The 24,494-nt window shown below is 35.5% G+C and overlaps 1 protein-coding gene across 1 annotated transcript in view; it reads left to right on the forward strand.

The window, feature by feature from the left end:
• Positions 1–24,494, forward strand: part of LARGE1 (LARGE xylosyl- and glucuronyltransferase 1) — a 381,838-nt gene that overhangs the window by 279,039 nt on the left and 78,305 nt on the right. Inside the window, exon 7 of the mRNA XM_070947065.1 lies at positions 16,071–16,175. Coding sequence (XP_070803166.1) covers positions 16,071–16,175 — 105 coding nt within the window. The remainder of the gene's footprint in view (positions 1–16,070; positions 16,176–24,494) is intronic.

Raw genomic sequence — 24,494 nt, forward strand, 5'->3', positions numbered from 1 at the left:
CCTTACATTATCCTTCATGTGTCTGCCCTCGATAAATCCCGCTTGATCGTCATGAATCACCTTTTGGATTACTGGCATCAACCTGTTGGCTAATACTTTCGCATAGATTTTATAATCTGTATTCAAAAGAGATATTGGTCTATAGTTCTCTGGTTTTTTAGGACCGATTTGTTCTTTTGGTATCAAAGATATATAAGCAGTTGTCCATGATGGGGGTATTTTACCCCCTTGTTGAATATTGCAAAATAAATCTCTGAGTTGTCCCACCATTTCAGCTTGCAAAGTTTTGTAATACACTGCGGTCAAACCATCCGTGCCAGGAGCTTTGGCTGTTTTTAGCTGTTTAATTGCTACTATTATCTCCTCCTCTGTTATAGGATAATTCATTCTTTCCTTTTGTTGATCAGTAATTTTTGTAACTCTTTTATCGTTTAAATATTTTTCTATAAGTCCATTCTGCACCTCCTCTTTGGCATATAGTTTGGTATAATAGTCCACAAAAGCTTCTTTAATTAATTTTTGTTGAAAGATTTCTTTCCCTCCAATATCAATACTATCAATAGTCCGTATACTTTGTTTTTTCCTCAATGTGTAAGCCAACCATCTGCCCGGTTTATTAGCGTTACAAAATGTATTATGCTTCGCATATTGTAAGTTTGTTGCAACTTGTTCCGCCATAAGCATTTGAAATTGGTCTTTCAAAAGTTTTATAGCACTACATATTCTTTCATCTGTTGGATTTTTAATAAGTAACTGTTCTTTATTCTTTATTTCTATTTCCAATTCAGATCTTTTCTTTTGTCGAAACAGTCTATGTTTAGAGTTCATGTAGATAAGTACCCCTCTCATATAAGCTTTACTTGCGTCCCACACAATTTCGATTGGGGTACCTTTATTCAAATTTATTTCAAAAAATTCTTTCAAATGCTTTTTAAGTTCTGTTATATTTTTTTCGTATCTAAACAAGTTCTCATTTAATCTCCAAGAACGTCTCTCAACCTTATCCATCTCAATTTCTATCCATACTGGGCTATGGTCAGTCAAAGTTCTTGGGAAAATCTTTGTTCTTTTTGTCTTGACAAGTAAGTCATCTGACAACAAAATGAAATCAATCCTAGAAAAGGATCTGTGTCTGTCAGAAAAAAAAGTGTAGTCCAATTCTTTTGGATTATGTATTCTCCAAACATCTTTTAGTTCCATATCTTCTTTCATGTCAAAAAAGGTCTGTGGTAATCTGATCCTAGACTTTGCCAAACTCTTTTTATCTAGTTTGGAATCAATTACTCCATTCCAGTCTCCCATAATTAAAATAGATCTGTAGTCCCATTGCAGTATTTTAGTATGTAACATCTTATAGAAATGGTCCTGTTGTTGATTGGGAGCATAAATTCCAATCAGAAGAATTTGGCCATTTACTGTAAGCAATTCAATTGCTACAAACCTACCATCTTCATCTGCTTCTATAACTTTAGCTGTTAGCTTTTTATTTACATAAATAACCACACCATTCTTTTTTTGCAAAGTTGAAGATATAAAATGTGTTCCTAGTTTGGAGTTTATCAAATATTTTTGATCTTGAGTTGTGATATGCGTTTCTTGTAAACAAATTATATCATTATTAAATTGTTTCAAATATGTAAATAATTTCTTCCTTTTCTGTGCTGAATTCAACCCATTAACATTCCAAGATAAACACTTAAACATCATCTTCATCTTTCTGGAACAAAGAGCAGAATAATCGAAGGTCATCCGAAAGCTTCGATCTCGCTCCCCCCATGGCTCCAGTCTCTTGTGCAGTACTCTTCACTGCCTTCTTGTCTTGTCTTTCCTGTTGTTGTTGTTGCTTTTGTTTAAGTAACTTAGATTGAGCTCGAGTTATACGTTGATCCTTAACTTCAATCATCCGAACCGGGTCCAAGATTGGAGAAGATTCCAGCAGAGGCTCATCCAGAAAACCTCCTTCTGCGCCTTGCATTTCCTCTAATTCCTGCTTAGACTGTTCTTGCAGTTCTTGTTGAGGTTGCTTCTCTTCACTCTCCTTAATCTCCAAAACTGTAGATGTACGTGGAGATGGTGTTCTTTCCTTAAGAATAGTAGTATAAAAGTGCTGTGCCTTCTCCACGGTATTCAAACGATATCTTTCTCCGTTGTATCTGAAAATTATACCAACTGGGGCGTCCCACCGAAATGGTATCTGTAAATTTTGCAATTCCTTAACAAGAAAGCCAAATTCTTTTCTAGTTTTCAGCATTTCAACTTTTCAGTACTTCTTCTGCAGTTGAGCCTGTTGGGTTCCATATCAGTGCAGCACAGGATGAAATGTTATCAAGACAGTTTACAGCATTAAAGCTGAAGCTGCCAGGCAGGTGATTTCCCATTGGTGGGAATTTGCCTTATTCCCCTTACTGCTAAAGTCAAGGTACTGCAGTACCTCACCATGTTCTTAAACTGTGCAGTAACATGGACCTTGCTCTCAACAATGACGAGCTTTTTTTTTCTCATGTTAAAATAAAAAACAGTGACAGAAGGCAGAGCATTCATTCATGGGTAAGCTGAAGAAACACTGATTGGCTCATGGGGAGTATTGAACATTGGAAGGATGAAAACTGCAGTCGCTCATGGAAGAGTGTAAAAATTATTTTGAGCATTTAGGGGTTGAAGTTGATTTCGTTGGGAAGAAGTAACATTGATTACAGCAACAATCTTGTTGGAAAGGCTAGAACTTAATGTCTTCCCCCCATCTTTAAAAAAATCCTGATTCTCTTTGATTCAATGGAGAGATAGCAGAATAAGGAGGCTCATGTTTTTCAGAAAACTACTGGTGAGGAATGAAAAATTTCTTCAGTTTAGGTTAGTTGAGTATATTATCTTATTCTTTTCATAAGCACATAGGTTTAATTCTTTCTTGGGAATATTTTTCTTTTAGTATTATGTATCTCTAAAATTGAGTCTTAGAAATAATGTACTGGTGGTATAGAAATAATCATAGCATGAAAAAGCTAGCAGGGATGCTTAAACTCAGAGACTGAAAACCCTTGCTTTATATGTATTCTGAAAATTACACTCAAGAGGACTACCTAAAAAGACTATTGCATATAATTTGGAAAAATCATACAAGAGGAATATGTTATTTTACAGGATTATGTATATAACAACTTGTTGACAAGAAAGTGGTTATTGGTAGATAGAATATAAAGCAGACATGAAATCTTTGCAAAGTTTGAGGCCACTGAATTTTCAACCAGTTCATAATAAAAACCATGGTTTACAAGAATTAATATAGTTTTTAAAAAAACAATGAAAATCCAACAGTTCAAGAAATACAAATGTAGATTATAGATTCCAAATTAGTTGTTTAAATATATGTTCCTTAGGAAAACAATTGGTTTATGAAGTATAACAGGAGTTCTGGTGGCTCAGCAGACTAAAGCACTGTTATTAACATCCACTTACATCTGCTGCCTGCAATTACTGCAAGTTCAAATCTCACCAGGCTCAAGGTTGACTCAGCCTTCCATCCTTTCTAAGGTAGATAAAATGAGGACCCAGATTATGGGGGCAATAAGTTGACTTTGTATAAATATACAAAAGTGTGAAGGCTATTGCTTAATGCATTGTAAGCTGGCCTGAGTCTCCAGAGAAGAGCAGCATATAAATCAAATCTAAAAAAAAAAAGTTCAAATCTCACCAGGCTCAAGGTTGACTCAGCCTTCCATCCTTTCTAAGGTAGGTAAAATGAGGACCCAGATTGTGGGGGCAATAAGATGACTTTGTATAAATATACAAAAATATGAAGGCTATTGCTTAACGCATTGTAAGCCACCCTGAGTCTTCGGAGAAGGGCGGCATATAAATCAAATTAAAAAAAAAAGTTATCCTGTGCCATTCTGGCTCTTGGTTCTCTCTTTGATTTAGGGCCCACCCATCATAAGCAGATATTCCTAAAGGGTTACTTTAGGAAGGGATGCACCCTTCAACAGTAAAAAAAGTTTGCCCATTGGCATGCCGTAATCCAAAAGCCAAGTATATCCCACAAAATATATCCAGCAGTGGATATAGATAGGGATGATCTAATGCAGGGGTGTAAAACTAAATTTCATTGGGGGCCGCATCAGAGTTGTGTTTGACCTTGGGGACTGAGGTGGGTGTGGTCAGCTCATGTCACTTGTGTCGGGTGTCTGTGGGAGCCTGAGCGCTCTGCCAGCAAAAATGGGCTCCTTAGCTCCATTTTTGGCTGCGACAGCTTCCTGCAACCCTCTGACAGTGAAAACAGAGCTTAGTTCTGCTGCCGTGACCCTTCCGAGCTCTGTTTTCAGCTGCAATGGCCTCCTGCAACCCTCTGCCAGCAAAAACAGAGCTTGGCCTTCCCGAGCTCCATTTTTGCTGGCAGAGGCACTGTGGGCTAGTTCTTCGCTGTTTCCAGGACAACCCCGTGGACCAGATCTAAGCACCCAGCAGGCCAAATCCGGTGCTCGGGTCTAGAGTTTGACACCCTTGATCTAATGCATTTTTAGGGAGAACAGTGCAGCTCATTAGAACATTCTGGTACTATGCTCATCATTGGAACTTTTCCTTTCCTTGATCAATTTATATGATTTTGCCTACATGTGCTCAGGCTTCTGGGAATTTCATTCTCCTAAAGGGCTTTATCCTGGGAAGACTAACTTCCTCGGCTAAAGCAGTTTGCCTTGTTTAGATCCAGTATAATTCAAGGGAAATTGGTGTCTGAATTCTATTGAAAATCTGAAGATTTATCATTGTTTTTCCATAGTAAGCAGTTACTTCATTGTCTGTGTCTTACTAAGAGCAGTCAATTACACCTTCAGAACTGTTAGTACTTTACTCCCAGCATTTAAATCTTTCTTTGTAACAACACTGTAGATCTATAACTTGTCTGGAAGCCAAACGTTGACAATGTGAATTGGCTTCTGCATAAAAACGAATCAATCGCTTCTGTGAGAAGCAATAGGTATATATGTTTACAAATAGCTGTCTGTGTCAGCTGGAGGCAAGAATATTTTATGTTTTAATCTCAGCAAGGTTCATTAGTACCCCTGAAGAAATAGGCCCTTCAGTTTTTATTTTTTAAACTTAAAAACATGAGGAAAACATCACAGTTACATAATGTCTGAAACCAGCCAATCGTCACATATTTTGAACTAGCAAGTATTGCAAATAAGGTGCCCCAGCAGCCTGCATCTGATAGGAGCTTCTGCTTCCATTATAATTCAGTTCTTGTTTCTAAGGGCAATCATTTCTAAAGAACCTCAGCTCTGACTTTTTTGATCGTTGTGAATCAAGGCTGTGTAGCTGGCTATCCACGTATTGGTTTAATTTATTTAAATTAGAGATGATTTACATCAAATGTAGTTTTTGCTCTGATCTTTCCTGGTCCTTGGTTTGAATTTCACCTTCCATTATTAAATATATATGGAGACATTTTATGTAGTAAAATAAAATATAGTACTAAAGATAGGATTTATTATTGCAAAGTAAAAAGTATAATATTCCTGGGTTCATATTTCATGCTGATACATGGGATGATTGTTGGCAAGAGAATCTGCAGCTGGGTTGGATTTGCAAAATCTCTGCAACAGAAATAGTTCTACTACGGTAGTGTAAAATTTTAATTTCTTAAACTGGTAGATAAGAGATGTTTAGCATCAGAGTCACCAGAATGCCTTTACTTGCTTCTCAAAATATGTTTTGGAGAATAATGACCAACTGCACATGCCAAGGAAATGACAGTGTTCTCATTTACACAGATGCATGCTTCTGACAGGGCTCATGCTAACTACCTGGCTTATCAGACAGCTTAATCCCCTTGAATAATAAAATAATGCATCTGTGAAAGACATAGTCGTGCTGCATGAGCAGTTACTTTCATGCCTTCAGCACAGATTTCTTCAAGTTCATTTCACTTTGTTATTGTTAGCAGTCGGCGGGAGCTGAGGGGGACACTCTTATCCCATAACCACATTTCCTCTTGATATGGAAATGTCCTTCCCCACAACAACTCTGTGAAGTTTCCACATGACCTTTATTCAGTATAATGGGCTTAACTCTGTGAGATGAGAAATCTGTCAAAATGAATCCTAGTCACTCATTAACGGTGCTTAGTATTTTTGATATACATTTGTTCTTAAATCCACTTTGATTTTTACTTTGGTCCACAAACTCCAGCCAGGTACAATACAATATTCCATAAACTGTGGTTTATAAATCACAATTGTGCTCACACATCCTGTTAATCCAAAAACAAATAGCATTTAGCTTAGTACACTGTTCACACCCAGCCAATTAATCTGCTAATGCAATACAGTCCCAGGTGAAATCTTTCTGCACAGGCTAGAAAACATCTGAGATTTATGGCTTAAAACAAGAAAGCCTTTATCCTCTGGGCAAATTCTTCAGTTTAATGTCCTTTTCAGGAAAGAACATCCTTTTTGTGAGTTAGAAAAGGTAATGCAATTGATTAAATGTGGTGTGATAGAATTATTGCTATTTTTATGATGATATTTTATATTGAGATAACCAATGCTATTAATGCATAGGTCTAGTGCCACTAGAGAATTGAGCCACTAATATTTCATTATCGTGATTCTGATCTTTAAGGTACAAAGTACAGTTAAATCATTATTCACCCTGGAATACTGCCTTAGTGTATCTCAATAATCCATAACTGACAAGGCTGGATGATTGTCAGATTTAGTGAAAGGTCTTGAGGTTTTTTTCCCTTCCATATTAGATACTTCTGCTGACACTATACTTTAAGGAGTTTAAGAAAAGAAAATTAAAGTAGGTTTGGAGAACTCACTTTAAATTTTTTAAAATTTGATAAATTGCTTAAAAGTTACAAAGGAACTGATAGATTAGCTCATGGGTGTCAAACTGATCGTGTCATAGGCCAGATTGTGATGTATCACGATCCAAAGCCAGGGTGGGTGTGATCGACTTAGACGTATCCAGCCTACGGGCCACTAGTTTGACAGGCCTGCATGATAGCTGATGAATTATCTTCGAGGTTATAAACTAACATACTCCTGGGCCTCCTCCTCCTCATAATAAAAGTATTCAAATGAAGACCTTACTTAACCTACTTTTAACTGATATCTGCAGTTATATTTATGTGTGTGCTTGGGGTTAGTACACTCAATTTACCCTCAATTGAAATACCTTGCAACTTTGATGCCAGTTTTGAAGGATTGTTAAGGTTCCCTCTTCTACTTTTCTTCCAGAAACCTGGCAGTATTGTATGTCTCAATGAGTTTACAAGGAGGCAAGGGCAGTTCCATTAAGGGGAAAGGCCTTACTTTTTATTTTCAAAATTACATCCAGCAGTGTTGGGCTGAACCACCACAAATACATTTCATTCCAGCTTTAACACAGAAGTAAAATGAGTCATTATGCTACAAAATAAAAGAGATGTAGAATGGGTGGCTATATTTTTTTTTTCCTGTATCATGGATATATTGAAAATTGTTGAGTTTTGCATTAGTGTATTTTATTAGCCCTTTGTAATATCGACACACAGCTTCATAAACCTGTATGTAAGACTATTTAGATTATTCCCATCCTTGGGTTTATAATCATAGTAATGATTATAATTTTAAATGAGTTTTAACATCCAAATAATTTACCAGAACGTAATGTTCATGGTGTGTGTCTCGGCTAGGCTGCTATGGGTACTTAAAAGTTAATAGTAAATCAGATGTGGCTGCAGACTATGCAGAAACATTTTAGTCAATTGAATGGAAAGAAGGGGCCTTAAAACTCTACCCAGTCATGCTGATCTTTAATACATAACATAAAATAATATGTGATACATATTGAAATCTAGACATTCACATACAAGCAGCTTTTCTGTTAGATACAAATAAGGAAAAACATTCTCACTTCCTCTGTTCCTCTAAATAGACATTATATTTTCTTGTTGGGAATTCAGTGTTTCTGAAAATAGCCCTACAAGGTAGACTATATTGTCATTTGAATTACATTAAGCTACCTTTGAAAACCGGTTTCTCAGCAACTGTTCCTTCTTGGTGTTATCATTTTTATGCTTCTCCATCCAGTAACATTTTATACAACATCCCCTTTGTGTCATGCCACTATACCTACTATTTACTTATTATGCTGTCCCCTTAATGGATCATTTTTGTCACCTGTGGTAAAGTTTAAGTACTCACAAATAATCAAGTATAAGAGATTTTGAAAAGAAATACCATTGGATTTTTCAAATAAATTCTTTTCTATAGCTATAGAGGATGCTGAAGAGAATGACCCAGCTTTATCTTACTTGATAAATCTTCTGTACGCTCATAGTCAGTACAGCATCTTTTGCATTTTCTCTTCCTAGCTAATAATAATGCTTTATGAACAAGTAAAGAACACAGCTTCATTTTCATAAGCTAAACTTGTGTCTCAAGAAGCAATGAATGAGCAGAGTCCACTTAATCGTAACTGTAAGGCTACAGTGAAGAAACAAAGACAAAGCTCACGCTGTTAGTCACAGGGTTTTACCATAATAAGATGGACAGACAAGCAGAACAGAATATAAAGCACTTCAAATGCATTGTGGTCACTGCTGTATTCTCTTCAAGCGAAGGATCATAATGTTTTCTTTGTCTTTCAAAAGGAAAAAAAAGGATTGGTTTTCTTTTCCAGGGGTGCCAAAGATTAGAGGAGCTTATTCTTCACTTCAGAGAATCTAGGTTTGAAATGCCAGCACAGTGAGAAGTAAAATGACTTTGGGGAAGAGCCTCCTTGGGGAATTGATCAGAACATAATAGAACTTCCAGAGGTGCTAAAAAAGCCCTTCTAATGGTATCAGTATCTTTAAGGACAAATGATATCAGTGGCTGAAACTGGAAATCAATGGCAGCTAGACCGAAGCTCATAAGGGAAGTCTGAATGTTTTTCATCATGGGATTAAGCAGACCCACAGTACACCATGAATACATGAATGGGGACATTAACAATAAGTTAACACTTTTTTTCTCAGTGACAGTATCTGATCTGAGTCAAACCATTGAAGACGTTTTAAGAGTTATATAAGAGTTATTGTTAATTTTCAAATGTATTGAATTCTATTATATGCAATATCTTTTGAATATGTTGATATCCTATTAGGGGAATTGAACAGAAAATGAAGAAAAAAGAGTGAGTATTTTCAGGACAGGAAGCCAGTTGCACAATTAAAGTTTTCCTTCAACAGATTAAACAAGTCCATTTCATGACAAGGAAATTTACTTAAAGGCGACTTCTTTCCATGTGCTACAACTCCCAAATTTTGCAGAAAGTGTAGAAAAATTGCTTCCTTATCAAGGAATGGAGGAGAATTGTGTCTCTTTTCTAGGTAGATGGTATTATTATTCAAGGTTTCTCAAGAGATAATACAGGGATGGCAGGTCATCAAAGAATGTTTTTATATTCCTTTCCCAGTTGGATGAAGTATATTATATGAAAACCCAATGATTTCAGAACTCTGTATGGAGATACAATAGTTTGTTTCTAGAATTATAATTATTCTTAAGGCTGTTGTTTAAACAACTACTTGCAAGCTCCTTTATTATAAGTGGAAATACCACCAGGAAGGCAGCTAAATTTTTTTTTGAATGTCTTTGCCCTAATATACTTTAGGGCAGGGGTCTCCAAACTTGGCAACTTTAAGACTTGTGGACTTTGCTGGCTGAGGAATTCTGGGAGTCTAAGTCCACAAGTCTTAAAATTGCCAAGTTTGGAGACCCTTGCTTTAGGGGATATATTGGTTTCATTATATATTGGTTTTTCTTCAGTTTTCTTGAATTCTTATATGCCTTTTCTTCTTAATAAGTCTTGTCAAAGTGATTCTGAGAATCATTGTTGGAACAAAATCACTTTTGGCTTTAGACAAAACCAGAGTCTGACAAAAGAGAAAGAGATAGCTAGTGATTGCTATCTCAATGTTTATTTCACTGGAGGAGGGACCCAAAAGTTATTATAGACTACCAGTGTTTTGTAAACGGCAGCATTTTAAGACATGCTGATGTAAGGCAAGGAATTAATTAGAAAAGTCAAATATCCTTGCGTTTTCTTTCTTTCTTTTTTGTAATTTTCCCAAGAAAATTCTCCCATTGGCAGAATGAAAATAGCTTCTCCAAAAAGAAACCCAAATTTCATGAGAATTATACAAAACTCGTGAAACTCCTTCCCATTAAAAAATATTGTTTTCAATTATTTTTTATTCAGGGAGGGGGGGGGTCATTTGAAATTTCATTTGGAAATTTTCATTTTATTTTCTGTAAAGTAACATTTCTTACTTATCCAATGAAATCATGAGTTTTATTTGTAGGAGGTTCTAACTAGTTCAAGGTATCATTTTACAATCATAGTATCATTCCCAAAGCTTGAGAGTCCTTGGATTAATACATTCAGTGCCAACATTGAAGTGCCAGCAGAGAATTGTCTAAAGTCTAGTGGTTAAGGCATCAGGCTTAACCCTCATAGGGTTGTTGTTATGGGGAAAATAGGAAGAGGAAAGTATGTCTACAGAGCTTCATGTCATGACTATTAGCAAGCTTTTCTTAATTATTTAACAAGAGACAATAAGGGACACACTGCAGTTCTTGAAGAAAAGGATCAGTCACTCTTCATAGCTTCATCCCACATCTCTTAGAGCAGGGATCGCCCACCCCTGGCCACGGAAGTGGGGTGAGCGCATAAAGCTTCATTTGCACATGCCGTCCTGCTGCCATCACTGCTACCTCAGCCAGTCCATGGAGTCAGAAAGGTTGGGGATCGCTGCCCTAGAGAATCCTAAATACATTTCAGAAACTTCACATTCCCTAGGACAACCTAATTAAAATGTCAGGAATGTCATCTCATGTTGTATCTTAAACAGCTTTCATATCAGTTACTCTACTATCACCGCCCATTCCCTCCATTCTTCCCATCCCAAAACTTCTAGGTTAACCTGGCCTAATAAATTATTCCATATTTAGTAGAATTTAAAATTAAATAAATCAGAGTGTATGTTTAGAAAATACTCCTACTGGTTGTTTTTCATTAAAAGCAGCTAGTGTGATTGAACTTTAAATGGGGTTTCATCAGGAGAGTGTTTAATTTATAGTCAATGAAAGTTTCTTCTCAAGTGATAAATGGTTTCCCACTGTTCTAACCAACACTTAATCTAGGACTTGGCCTCTATAAGGCCAAGTGAAGATCAAACAAGACTTGGTGTATGTAATTTATAAATCCATCCTCATTCCAAACCATGTCTAAATGACATTTAAGCATGTTTGTGATAATACATTTGCGATAGCAGCAGAAAATGGAAAACTATTGGAGTGGAATGATTAGAAATGTCTATTATACATAGTTATATATTCCAGCTTTTGGAGTTTTTACCATGTAAACACTGGTTGGCCATGGCCATATAAAATAGCAAACAGGAACATTCCGCTAATTTCATTTCAGTCTTACTTGTCCTTCAATATCCTTTTGTGTAAAATAAAACTGCTAAAATATGAGCAGTGTAGATCTGTTTGTTAAAAAGTAGTACAAATTTAAGGTGAGAAAACAAATCCATTAACAAGTAACAAGGTTTGTCATGACCTGTTATGAGAGATTTGAAGATTTACCTCATCAGTATTTGGACAATTTAATGAAAACAGATGATAAGTCTTCAGAAAGGGTATTCAATATCAACTTTTTGCAAATGGGACTCTCACTTTTCTCTTTGGATGCAAAATCTTCCTAACAGTGAAGACACTGAGATATGAAATGTCTTAGCGTGTTCTTATTACTAATAACGTTTTTTTCCATCTGAGCCATGCTTGATTATTGTCAATCTGTGCCAAATAGAAGTATATATATGTGAGTAGGGGTATATGGATATTATGACTACTCATAAAAAGAAGAAAGACCTGGAAAAAAACTCTTTCTTTCCAAAATGGATACTCACACTTACTCATAGAACGCTATTAAGATTTATATTAGCTTTTGCTTTATTCTCTAAATTTTTCTCAAATAAGAATATGAAATATAGAATATGAAGGAAAATCTATATTCTAAAGGTAGCATAGTAATCTTAATATTGAACATTTTTTCAAATATCGAAAAAGGAAATATGTGGAATATGTTATAGAAATTAAAATATATGGTGTAGAACAATTTAAACTAGACAAATTTCTATTCAATTTTCTATCTTTTATTATGTTAAAGAAAAATGTGAAAGAGGAAAGTGGTGAGCATCTGTAGACTAATGGTGGGTATGCTTTGCTTGCATGAAATCTACAGAATCAATCTTAACATTTCAAATTCATGGTGAAAATAGTGAAACAAGGAAATATTTTAACATGATATGTGATACAGGGACAAAAAAAATGTAGTACTTTACAGACACCATTTTTGGTACCTGCCAAGTTTCCTATCATGTCGGTCTTTTTAATTAAATTGGAAACTGGCATTGCAAATTACTTATACTTATTTATAAACCCCCAGCATTAAGTGTATTTGCAAGGGTGGAACCATATAGACTCATCTCCATTCTTAGAAAATAAAAATTATGGGTGGCTGTTTGGAAGTGTTGGTACATATCTGTCTAGAACAGCAGAAATGATAGAGAACATTTTGGGATATTAGAAATAATCATAGAAATAGCGTCACCACCTTGTCTTGGATTAATGGGTATTTTAGAACTGGTCTTGCTGCAACAGCCATTTGTTGATTTGTGCCTACCTAACCCAAAAAAATTACTTAGCCCTGATTACTGTTGCTTGAGAATAGGTAATTAGACAGGCAATGGATGTCATTCACCAACATAAGCCAGCTTGATTGATTGATTGATTGATTGATTGGTTCAATTTATATGCCGCCCTTTTCCGGAGACTCAGGGCGGTTTACAATGCATTAAGCAATAGCCTTCATACTTTTGTATATACCTGCTTAGTAGGGCTTTCGCCCCCCCCCCAGCGGTGTTCTTTTTTATACAAAGTCAGCTTATTGCCCCCACAAACCGGGTCCTCATTTTACCTACCTCGGAAGGCTGAGTCAAGCTTGAGCTTGGTAAGATTTGGACTTGTAGTAATTGCAGGCAGCTGGTGCTACTTAACAGTGCTTTAGTCTGCTGCGCCACCAAGGCTCCTTCATGTGACTTTTATTAATAGTGTCGCTTTGATTTATTGTTGATTTCTGTCTATCTGATATAAGATAGAAATGAGAGTTGAATTTCTAAATATCTTCAGGGTATAAGGTTGTAGAAGATATGATTATTTCATGAAGGTGTAAAACCTGCCTTCATAAGATTTTCAAGTAAGGATTGAAGGAAAAACATGTTGCAGATAAGGTAAGAAGAGCATGTGAACAAATATATACAGCTAGTCCTTGACCTATGATGTTTTGTTCAGCTATTTTAATGTTATCAAAATACTTGCGTCATTCAATGCAGTTTAAAGCCTACATGGAAAAAGAGATGCCAGATAATCAAGTTGGCCTTAGAAAAGGCTGAGGAATATGCGACATTGTTGACACTTGCTAGATAATTAGAAAAGTCAATGCCAAAAAAAAAGAAGCCAGCATATGCTTCATTAATTATAGAAAATCCTTCAAGCTATGAAATGTGCTTAGAAAAATGGAAATTCCAGAACATGTCATTGTCCTCCTGCAAAGCATATATACAGGTGATGAAGCTACAATGTAGAAAGAACATGGCAAAATGGACTAGCTCTAGGTTAACAGAGGAGTCAGGCAAGGCTGTGAACTTATTTACTCAAGCTATATGCTGAAAATATAAGAAGAGAAACTGATTTGTGAGAAGATGAATATGATTTTAAAATTGAAGGAACCAAATCAACACACAGTTCTCAAAACACAAATGGTAAAGCTCAAATTATCCTACTTTGAACACATTCTGTAGAAAAGCTGTAATGCTGGAAAAAAATGGAATGAAAAGGAAGATGACTACTAGTGGATGGGCTTAGTTACAGTGACAATGGTGCATTGGAAGATCTGGAGGACTCGATTAGGAGAAAATCTGTCTATGTCAACACCATTGATACCAACTTGATGGCTCATAATTCAATTTGATGAGTCCATAGGTATGTTTGCGGGACTATCTATCCTTATCAGATGAGATGAAGCACACCTATTGCTAAATAGAGCAATTGCCAGTATATACTTCTGAAAAATAAAAGATAAATATCTGTGTATTGATTTTTCCTATTACTTAAAAGAATCCATTTAAAACAAGTTATGAAATTCTGATGAAAAAATAAAAGACAGTACTGATTGGGATAAATTAAAATCCTTCCTCCAAAGTTTGGAACCAATTCATTTTTTTTTCCAGTGAGAACTCTACAGTTTTTCAAACATATATTGAGAACAGTTCAACATGGCTTGAATATTAAGTCCCTGGTGATATCCCATTAAGTCACTTTTTAGCTTGAGCAATAGAGATAGAGAATGCACTGCAAGTCATTTTCTGAGCACAGTTGCTACCATTTATTTAACCTTGAAGTTCAGGAAGAATGACTTAGTTCAAAAAAAATCAACTTTTCTCTTTTAACATACCTCATTGACCCAAAGAGGGGAAAAAGAAATGGTTTAATTAAAGATAAAATATTAATCCAACACTTCTTTAAGAGTCTTGGATGCTTATAGAAATAAATTAAGTCCAGACATCTCACTGCTATTGCCAATTATTTACCATGCTGAGTTTAAGACAAAAAAATCAGAGGGGTACTTCGTTCAGGGAACAAAATAATCTAATATGACTATATGGAATTATAATAAGAAACTATATGATTCTGCTTTCTACAATAATGGAAAAACTGGGGACAAATGTCTAAAACTTCTAAACATCTAAAGCAGGGGTGTCAAACTCGATTTCATTGAGGGCTGCATCAGGATTGCGTTTGACCTCGGGGAACCGGGGTGGGTGTGGTCAGCTCGATGTCACTCTGCCAGAGAATGCACTGCCAGCAAAAACGGGCTCCTGAGCTCCATTTTCAGCTGCAATGGCTCCTGTGACCCTCTGCCGCGAAAATGGAGCTTGGGAGGGCCGCATGCGACCCGCCCAAGCTCTGTTTTCGCTGGCAGAGGCACTGCAGGCCAATCCTTTGCTGCTTCCAGGGCGGCCCCGCGGGCAAGATATAAGCACCCCATGGGCTGGATCTGGCTCACGGGCCTTGAGTTTGACACCCCTGATCTAAACTGTCATATTGATGAATAACAAAAGTGAGATTTAATCAATTACAATTTTGAGGAAGCCATGGAATATAGTTGCAATGATCCAGGCTTATACAATGTTTTGGTGTTTTCATGGAAAAATTAATGTAACACATATGTACATGCTTAGTTGGCTGCATTTTAAATATAATATCTTGTGATTCTGATTGTTTTAAATTGTAATTTAACTTGATTATATAAGATTATATAAGATTATATGATTATATGTTGAGACAGAGAGTTAAAAGGTGAGATAAATTAATTCTGTAAACTTTTTTCTTCCGTAGTAGAAAGCTTTGTGAATATTTATAAATAGAATTGCATTATTTGAAAAATATTACAAATTCATTTTATGGCATAATGTTGTTGGAGGCTGGTGTAGGTACTACAGAGAACTGATTAACATTTTTAAGTATCTCAATTAAAAGTAAAATATTAACTCTACTTTTTAAACCATTTTGGAGAAACTTAGAGTTTTCTTGAATGAGAAAATTTGTTATAGGTAACAAATCATTAGATGGTATTAGATTAACTTAGAGGAGAAGGGAGGAAAAGGTTGAAAGATTTTTATATATTCATATCTTCCATAAAAACATGCTCAGGATAGTTTTCAATAAATATCTTATTTATTGCTATCACATAGTTGTGGGGACTTGCATTTTTTCTGTATTTTATTTTGTAGAATATATAACTCATTATATTTCTAAGCCAATTCTAAATTGTAATTACATTAAACAGATTTACATTTCATATACGAAATGTATGCATAATTCTCTTTTTGCATCTACTTGTCTATATATTATGGTTATCTCCCTACAAATTGATTTTTGACTCTTGATTTGATTTGTTTATTTGTGCATTTTTAGGCCAGCAGGTTCTTGGTTTGGTAGAGAACCAGAGTGACTGGTACCTAGGAAACCTCTGGAAAAATCACCGTCCCTGGCCAGCTCTTGGAAGAGGTTACAATACAGGTATGTTCAATAGCATCCTGAAAGAAAGTTGTTTCTGACTACTATGATATCTGAAATTGTGAAAGGTATATTATTTTAAAGAAAAGATGCTCCTTCCCAGATCATCTGCCATGAGTGTTGAGTCAATCAACTCCTGAGGCATATGAGCACCTTCTAAAAGTCAAGAGTGTGATTGCAACCAAGGCCAAATTATGACAAGCTAGAAATTGCAGTAATATATTGTTTTCTTTCTGTTTTTGCTACAGCACAAACATCTATTCAGTGTATAAACTAATATGGAGCAATGTGTTTTCACTGATTTTTTTTTTCTCTTCTGCACTTTATGCCCTTCAAACGTTTAGATTTAGATTCAGTCATTTTCTGGGAGGAAAATGCCATTCAGTAAAAAGGTGATAAGAGCATTCTAAGCTCATATAATCAAAACCTGCATCCATAAATATTAAAGTGCTGCTTGAAATTTGATCCCATAAAATGAGTTGCTGGACAACTAATGATTATAGGTTGATCGAACATCTTGCTGTTTTATAACTATTTTATATTTAAGCATTAATTGTTACCTTTTAAATATGTGAATTGTGTTCCAAATGAAATGCATTCAAATAATAGTGGAAATAGTGTATCCCTTTTTTGATGGCAGCCTAGCTGTTTGTTAAATAAGTAATGTCATCAAAGAAATCAAACACCACATGGAAATGACTTCACCAAGTCATGGTGGAAATAAAGTGCATAGCAACCCCGCCCCTCCAGATATGATGTGCATAACTCTTCTCCCTAGATATGACCTACCTAACTCTCCTTGCTCAATGTGATGCAGAAATCACAACCAAATATGATGGGTTGAAACTAACCCCAACAAGAAAAGTGTGAGAGTCAACCCTAGGTGCATGATTAGTTTAACTCCGAACCTAATTCTATGCATATTCAAACCAAACTATCAGATTTGAGGTGGTATCACATCATATCACAGGACTGGGGGATATGTAGGTCACTTCTGGTTAGGGCCCTGACTGATGATGTCAACACATGGGGTTTGTTTACTTTGATGACATCACTGATTAAAAAAAACCAAATAAGCTGTAGTCAAAAAAGGGATATACTACATCCACTAAAAAAATTCTTCTTTATAACATCTCTTCATAATTTAGAATATGAAATGCCTTTTTTCTGTCTAGTGGTCAGTTCATATTGTAAAGATCGTTGTAGAATTTTCTCAGATGTACTATATTTCATGCCTCTGGAGTTAATCTTCCTTTCTAGCTTGATTATTTGCCATTACTTGTTAACCACAATAAGACAGACATAAAACATCAATTGTTACAGCCAGAGTTATGTTTGTAATTCAGTGACAAAACTAATATTAAAACAGGAAGAGTTGGGTTCAAATCCCTGATCTGCTACAAAATTTAGAAGCCTCAAAATATAGATGGTATATCTTCAGCATAGTGATAAGATCATAATAATGGTCCAAATAAATCTAATGCCAAGCTGTCAAATTTCCTTCCCCCATTGGGAAAAAGAAGCATGCTTTCTGTGACTTGATTTATAGGGAGGGACAGGTTTCTCTACTGATTTGTGTGTGAAATGTGAGCAGACATACCAGGTGGATAAAGAACATACCCATAGGCATCTAAATCAGTTCCATCTCATACTTTAGGTGGCCAGATAGTGACTTATATTCTGTTCGCATCTTAAATAAAACAGAGAGCAGCTGGGGAAGGATCCATTTCTAAAGGAAATGTTCCTGTTAAATAACTTTGTACCAACAACCAGTTCTTTGTGACAATTGAAATGTTCACCAAGGAATTTCTTTAGTTTCTGTGAAAGAGATTTGCTATTGTGAAAAAGCTAATACACAACAATTAGATTAATGCCATTATTTATATTATGATGTAAAGGTGTAAGAAGATTATAAATACTTTCATTTTATGGTTTTGGAGACAGTTACTACAGATTGCTAGAAGACCTACTCCAAGACAGCCTTCTCTGTTGAGGTGATCATAAAATATAAATTCAATATTTTAAATGAGTGTAACAAGTGAAGATGGTGTACAAAAAATGGCATTGCTTGATAAAGTTAAGAGAAGAATAGAAGGGGAAGAGATTGAGTGGATTAAGTGAGTGGATACAATCTATTTATTTGTTTTATATCAGAATTACAGAAATTATAGGGTGGTTCTTAGAACAGCTACAAATTATTGCCAACAGTAGAGCAATATGACAGGCATAAATGTACATGCAGTCATCAATAGTCCTGTCTGATTTTTCAGGAGCACCAACCATTTAACCAAAAATGCAAAACACTAATTGAAATGGTTCCTAGGGCATACGAAAATGAAAGAGAACTCTATCCATTTTATGAAACCCTGACATTTAGCATAGTCAATTGTTATGCAGAGTGGAGAAAGAATTGTATTATTATATTTCACGGTAATTTTGCCTGGTATTTGACACCTAGAAGGCAACAAATAGCCCATCTATTGCTATGATGGAAAGGCAATAAACACTGTGGTGTCCTCATTCAGTTTTGCCCATAATATACATTCTAAATTTTCCAAATTTAAACTTGCAAAAGGAGAAAGATTTACAGGATCTGAAGAGAGATCAGAGTATATTTAGTGTTTATTTACTGATATTTTATTTTCCACCCACCAGGTATTTTCTCATCCTCTTTTTTTCCCCCTTTATGTAGTCATTTATCCTTTAAGTGTCTTAAATAAAAAATAAATAAATAAAATTGGGATATTTTGTCCCTGGCTCTAAGCCTTGTTATTAACAATTTGTTGCACAGGCCATAATTAGCTGTATTGTCACAATATATATTACAACATATAACTACAAACAAAATAAATACTATTTTGGCAATGAGTAATAGGTAAATCCAGTCATCTTAGCACTGTTGAGGCACAAGAGTACCAGAAATATTTATTGCTAGTTTGTTTTCTGCCTACAGTGCTGCACATCAGCAGGGAACGTACAACATTTAAAATGCCTTTAGTATAATATAAAATATTTTAAAATAAGACATATTATGGCAGATTATAATTATATATAATTCCCAGCTGTTCTTCTCCTATTACAAGAACACTGTATCACTTGTTATATCATAAGACATTATACATATTTATTTTGCATCCCTATTGAGTAGTCAAAAATCACTTGATTAAAAAATGCTGAATTAATAAATACCAAACAAACTGATTCTCTCTCATTTGCTACTAAGCTAGTTCACATGCTTGTCTAACCAACAAAATTCTTTCTTTGCCACAGAAACAAGCAAATAACTGGTTAGGTAGGAACAAGCACTGCTGATCAAAGAAAGCCATTGAGATGCATTGTTATATCTCAAGACTGGGAAAGGAACAGGCAAATGGGTGGAGGAAAAGGTTCATTTGTGGGGTCTAGAAGGTAAGCACAGCTCACAGCCCTTGGCTTAAGATTGATACGCTCCTCCCTAAATTAGTTGTCCATTCCATGAGCACACAGTTCATGGAAGAACACAAATGGAGTGGTGAGGGAGGAAGGGGACACCTGCCTAGCTAGCCAGATCAGCTGAATTAACTGCGGTATTAATGGGGTGACAGATGTTGCAGACAGATCATCCTTACATCCAGAAGGGGATGATTGAAAAAGCTTATGATTGAAATGATTGAGATTGACTGGTTCTCCCTGTTTCACACACATGCATGTGGTAGGTAGGTGGTAGGTAGGTAGGTAGGTAGGTAGGTAGGTAGGTAGGTAGGTAGGTAGGTAGATAGATAGATAGATAGATAGATAGATAGATAGATAGATAGATAGATAATAGATGATAGATGATAGATTCATTCATTCATTCATTCATTCATTCATTCATTCATTCATTCATTCTGCATCAGGCAGGTGATCTGCATAAATATAACATCCTGTGCAATAAAAGATACTATTTTGATCCTGAATCACATGAAAAATGCAGTTACGGTATCTACATTTGAAAATACAGTACTATGGAAGATATTTTCTTGGAATGCCTGCACCAAACAAGAAATCAATACTTTGAATTATTTGATTTTACAGATTTTAAGAGATTGTGTTTTGAATATAACTTACATTTGCCTTGCTTGGTAATTTTACAGTTGAAACATGTAATAATTAAAACAGTGCATCTGAGAGGCCTTATCAGTCTCCAAGGTATCTGAAGTACTAGGAACTAATTCTAGGATTAGCTTTATTTATTTTTTGTCAGGTTTAGTTTTTATCACCATGAGATATCTGAGATTTCTTTCTCTTTACTATATAAACACTATTTATCTTTTTACGCCTCTTGGTGTTACAGTTTTCTATTCTCCACTACTAAAAATAACTTAAATATTAAAAAGAAAAGTCCTGCTAAGCAGATATTCCATTTCCCAATTTCCTCTTCCTCTCTTACACGGCAGAAGTGGTTAGTTATGGGGAGGATCCTGTAGAAACAGCTATTTTATTTAACAGGCTCAGATATTGCTTTAACTTAAGTTCAAGTATAATAGCTGACATTACTCTGAACAGTTACTCTTGACAGTCTTGCGTGCTTACAATACACTCATACATTATTCTTCTATGTTTTAGTCAGCTCAAGCTCTCATTTTTCAGTTCCACAAAGCTATTAAAACCTTTTTTTTTCCCAGTTTATATGGCTGAGAGAGAATAAAAAGGATATAGAGATGAGCTAAAAAGGCAAGTGAGTGAAAGGAAGATTGGAGAGGAGGTAGCAGCAAATGCAACAGCATTTTTCTGAAACGTGGAACAAGAGGTCATTCCATGCAACAGTTCAACTTCTCCAAGATAGCAAAGGATGGATTATTGACAGAGTCAGCATATGTCACTATAAAGAAAACTGTTCAAAATTGAAATATATTGTTTGACTCAGTGCTCTTGGAGAGAACAAAGAAATAAATCTCCTGGGAACAGAGGGTGGTGGTAAAAGAAAGGTAAGGCTTATCAGATACCTGCTCCATGAATTAGAATAGCTGTCAAACAATATAGCATTAAAATAGGAGGAACTCAGAACCCCCGTGAAAAGGCAGAGATACAAATTGTGCCAGAATAGAAAATAAGGAGGGAGTAGCTCTATTATTAGTCCTAATAAAATATAGCACTTTTTAAAAAAAATCAAATGTAACACTGATTTGGCAGAAAAAGAGTAATGAAGATACCATCACTTTATTTTCAAAAAAAACTGAATATGAAATCATATTGAGATCAGCTTAATTGAATCATTAAATATATTATAAACGTTCCTCCGGGAAAGATCTAACACTTTTTGATTTCTTCCTTCTGGCTATGTGAAGGCTCAGAATAGCCTTAGGGATGTTTCCAAGCCAGAGTACCCATTTTTCTCTCTTTCTGTAGGTATGCATAAAGACTTGCCTTCCTCCCTATAGGAATACAGATGCATTTCTTTCTTTCTTTCTTTCTTTCTTTCTTTCTTTCTTTCTTTCTTTCTTTCTTTCTTTCTTTCTTTCTTTCTTCCTTCCTTCCTTCCTTCCTTCCTTTCTTTCTTTCTTTCTTTCTTTCTTTTTTTTTTTTGCAAGGAAACCTGAAGCATTTAGTTGGCAGCAATACATCAATACATCAACCAAGTACGTTTCTGTGAGAAAAAGTCACAACAATAGGGAATTCTATTGTTTGGTCTTACTGTTCCTTGAACCTTTAGGAAACACAACTACTTGTTATAGCATGAAGTTAATGTCAGGTTAATGATGTCTTAATTACGGAAGTCCTACAGAGTAAGCTAGATCTTTTTAGATGTAAATTGGGTTTGTTTCTTAACTGGTTGCTGTCTTCAGCTTCTGAGGTAGACATGCTACTTTCCAATCAATATAGTTAGGAAATAGCTTTGCTGATATATTAATTCCTTATAGGGTCAGCTTTCAAAACCAGAAATGCCACACCTCTCTTCCACAGAGTTCAATACTGGAGTTGTCAGGGATTGAATTTAGCCTATACACTTTCACTGATTATGGAAGTTCACCAATTATGACTCTGCTTTCAGACAGTAGAACCAGGGGTGAAATCTACTTACCTTCCCCACCTGTTCGGAAGTGCACATACGTGCGTAGACCCTCTGCACATGCACAAACACTTCTGTGCATGCACAGAGGGTAAAAAGCAGGTTACTTCCTGGTTTTAACCAGGAACGACCAACAACGACCGGGCAGGTGGCGGAGCTTCACGCCGCCATCGCTACCAGTTCTCCGAACCACCCGCCGCCATCGCCACCGGTTCATCTGAACTGGTAGCATTTTACCCCTGAGTAGAACCTTCTTAATTGGTGAGAAAGAAAATAGGAGTACAATATGCTATGAGCTAGTGGTGGGTTGCCCCCCAGTTCACACCGGTTCTATAGAACCGGTCCGCAAGCGCACGGCCCCGCTGCGAACCAGTAGTAAAGGTAAGTAGAATCCACACCTGCTGTGAGCTCTTAGGGCTGTAAACAAAATTTATAAGTATTTAATTCAGGAATTATAGAACCATAAAATTGAAAGGGAAATAGAACAAGAATTTAGGGAATCAAGACGTACTTCTTCCTCATTGTAAAAATCTGAATTAAAACATATCTGACACTTTAGTTTTCAGTTTTCATTGAACATGTCCTTATTTCAATTGTCATCTAGTGATGTGCTACTGTGAAATGATAAAAATGCAAGCATTCAATCACATTTTTTTTAAAAAAACAGTGGTTTTTGTCTTCTTTTTATATGCTTTTGAAGGACTTTTCAGGTAGAAAATGTAGTTTTGCTTTGGGAGTTTAATTAAAGTGTGGGAGAAAGTAGAATTTTTAATGAGAAGCAGAAGTGTGAAATTAAAAAATGAGAGTAAATATGATTCAAAATGAAGGAGGTCTGTAATGAGTAGTCAATTTTTGCTGGTAGCCAAAACTCCCTTTTCTGATGCCAAAGCCATTGGCTTTAAAATCTGCAAGGATTCGTCTTTCTGAGATTATTTAGATATTACACTTCAATAATAAAAACAAAATATTTTATTTTACTGTATGCAAAAGAATTGGCAAATTAAAAGCAGGCATATACTATATATGCAGAATAGGGGGTATTATTATAGGCTTAAATACTAATTACCGGTAAATACTAATTATTTAGTCTTTAATATGGTTATGGAAATAATTATTTCTGAGGCTGTGTCATAGTGATAGGAAATTTCTATTGATAGCTACTTTTTATTTCTAGTATTTGAACCAATACTAATTCCTAAAGCTTCTCTACTTTATTTAGATGAATTCTTGCATGGTGCTTTTACTAATAGATTTTTAATACTCAAAAGACTCTACTCTAATAAAGTCAATTAAATCCACTGTGGAGCAGTGAACTTTATGACACATATGTAAGAGTAACTGGGATTGTGGTAGTCAAAGATGAAAATTTTTAATTCATTTTTGGTAATGAATTCATTGTTGAGTTCCTACGCTATGCTGAGATTTGTTTTCATTAACATGCTAATTGTTCAAACATTTCTCTGCAGGTAACTAGCTATAGGCACCTGACATGTTTTATTTTTAACATAATTATTCCCGTTATCATCTGAAAAAATGATCCCTAGCTATTCTCTCTTGGTACCGTTGGTTCACAATGGAAGGCATACAGTTTTTTAAAAATACAATGATTGGCTGAGTTGACACATCAGGCACAGATTGTGCTAATCTGTGGCTTGTTTTTATCACCAATGAACAGCCGTTATGATTTGGTTGACACTTTATGCTAAGACATAAGCCATGATTTACAAATCAAAATACCTGGGTTCATGCAGTGCACTACTTCAAAATAAACTAAACAAACCACATTATGTCTCGGAGTAATTGCTGAAGCCAATATGAGACAGCTCTTTTCAATTGCTCTAAGGCATTAAAGTATATAGTCAGAACTGAAGGACAAAACCATGGGATAAACAAGCAATCATTCACAAATCTTCCCATGAAGAAGAAACCTTTCTTAGACATGTGATTGGTTAAGGCATCAGAAAAAGATTTTTTGCACTCCTGTTTAGGTTATGAAACTCCTAGGAAAGTCTGATAATAGTATTCTGGTAGTACGATCCTTCATTACACTCTTTGACTAGTATTATTTTTTTTTTTGAAAAAACAATTAAGTTTATAAAATAATTGCCTGCACAAAATAAAAACCTGTTCCAGGGGTGAAATCCAGCAGGTTCTGACAGGTTCTGGAGAACCGGTAGCGGAAATTTTGAGCAGTTTGGAGAACCGGTACCGGAAATTTTGAGTAGTTCAGAGAACCAGCAAATACAACCTCTGGCTGGCCCCAGAGTGGGGTGGGAATGGAGATTTTGCAGTAT

The sequence above is a fragment of the Pituophis catenifer genome, unplaced genomic scaffold (genome assembly GCF_029215685.1).
Source record: "Pituophis catenifer annectens isolate HBS135680 unplaced genomic scaffold, rPitCat1.0.hap2 SCAF_7, whole genome shotgun sequence".
In the NCBI taxonomy this organism is placed as follows: Eukaryota; Metazoa; Chordata; class Lepidosauria; order Squamata; family Colubridae; genus Pituophis; species Pituophis catenifer.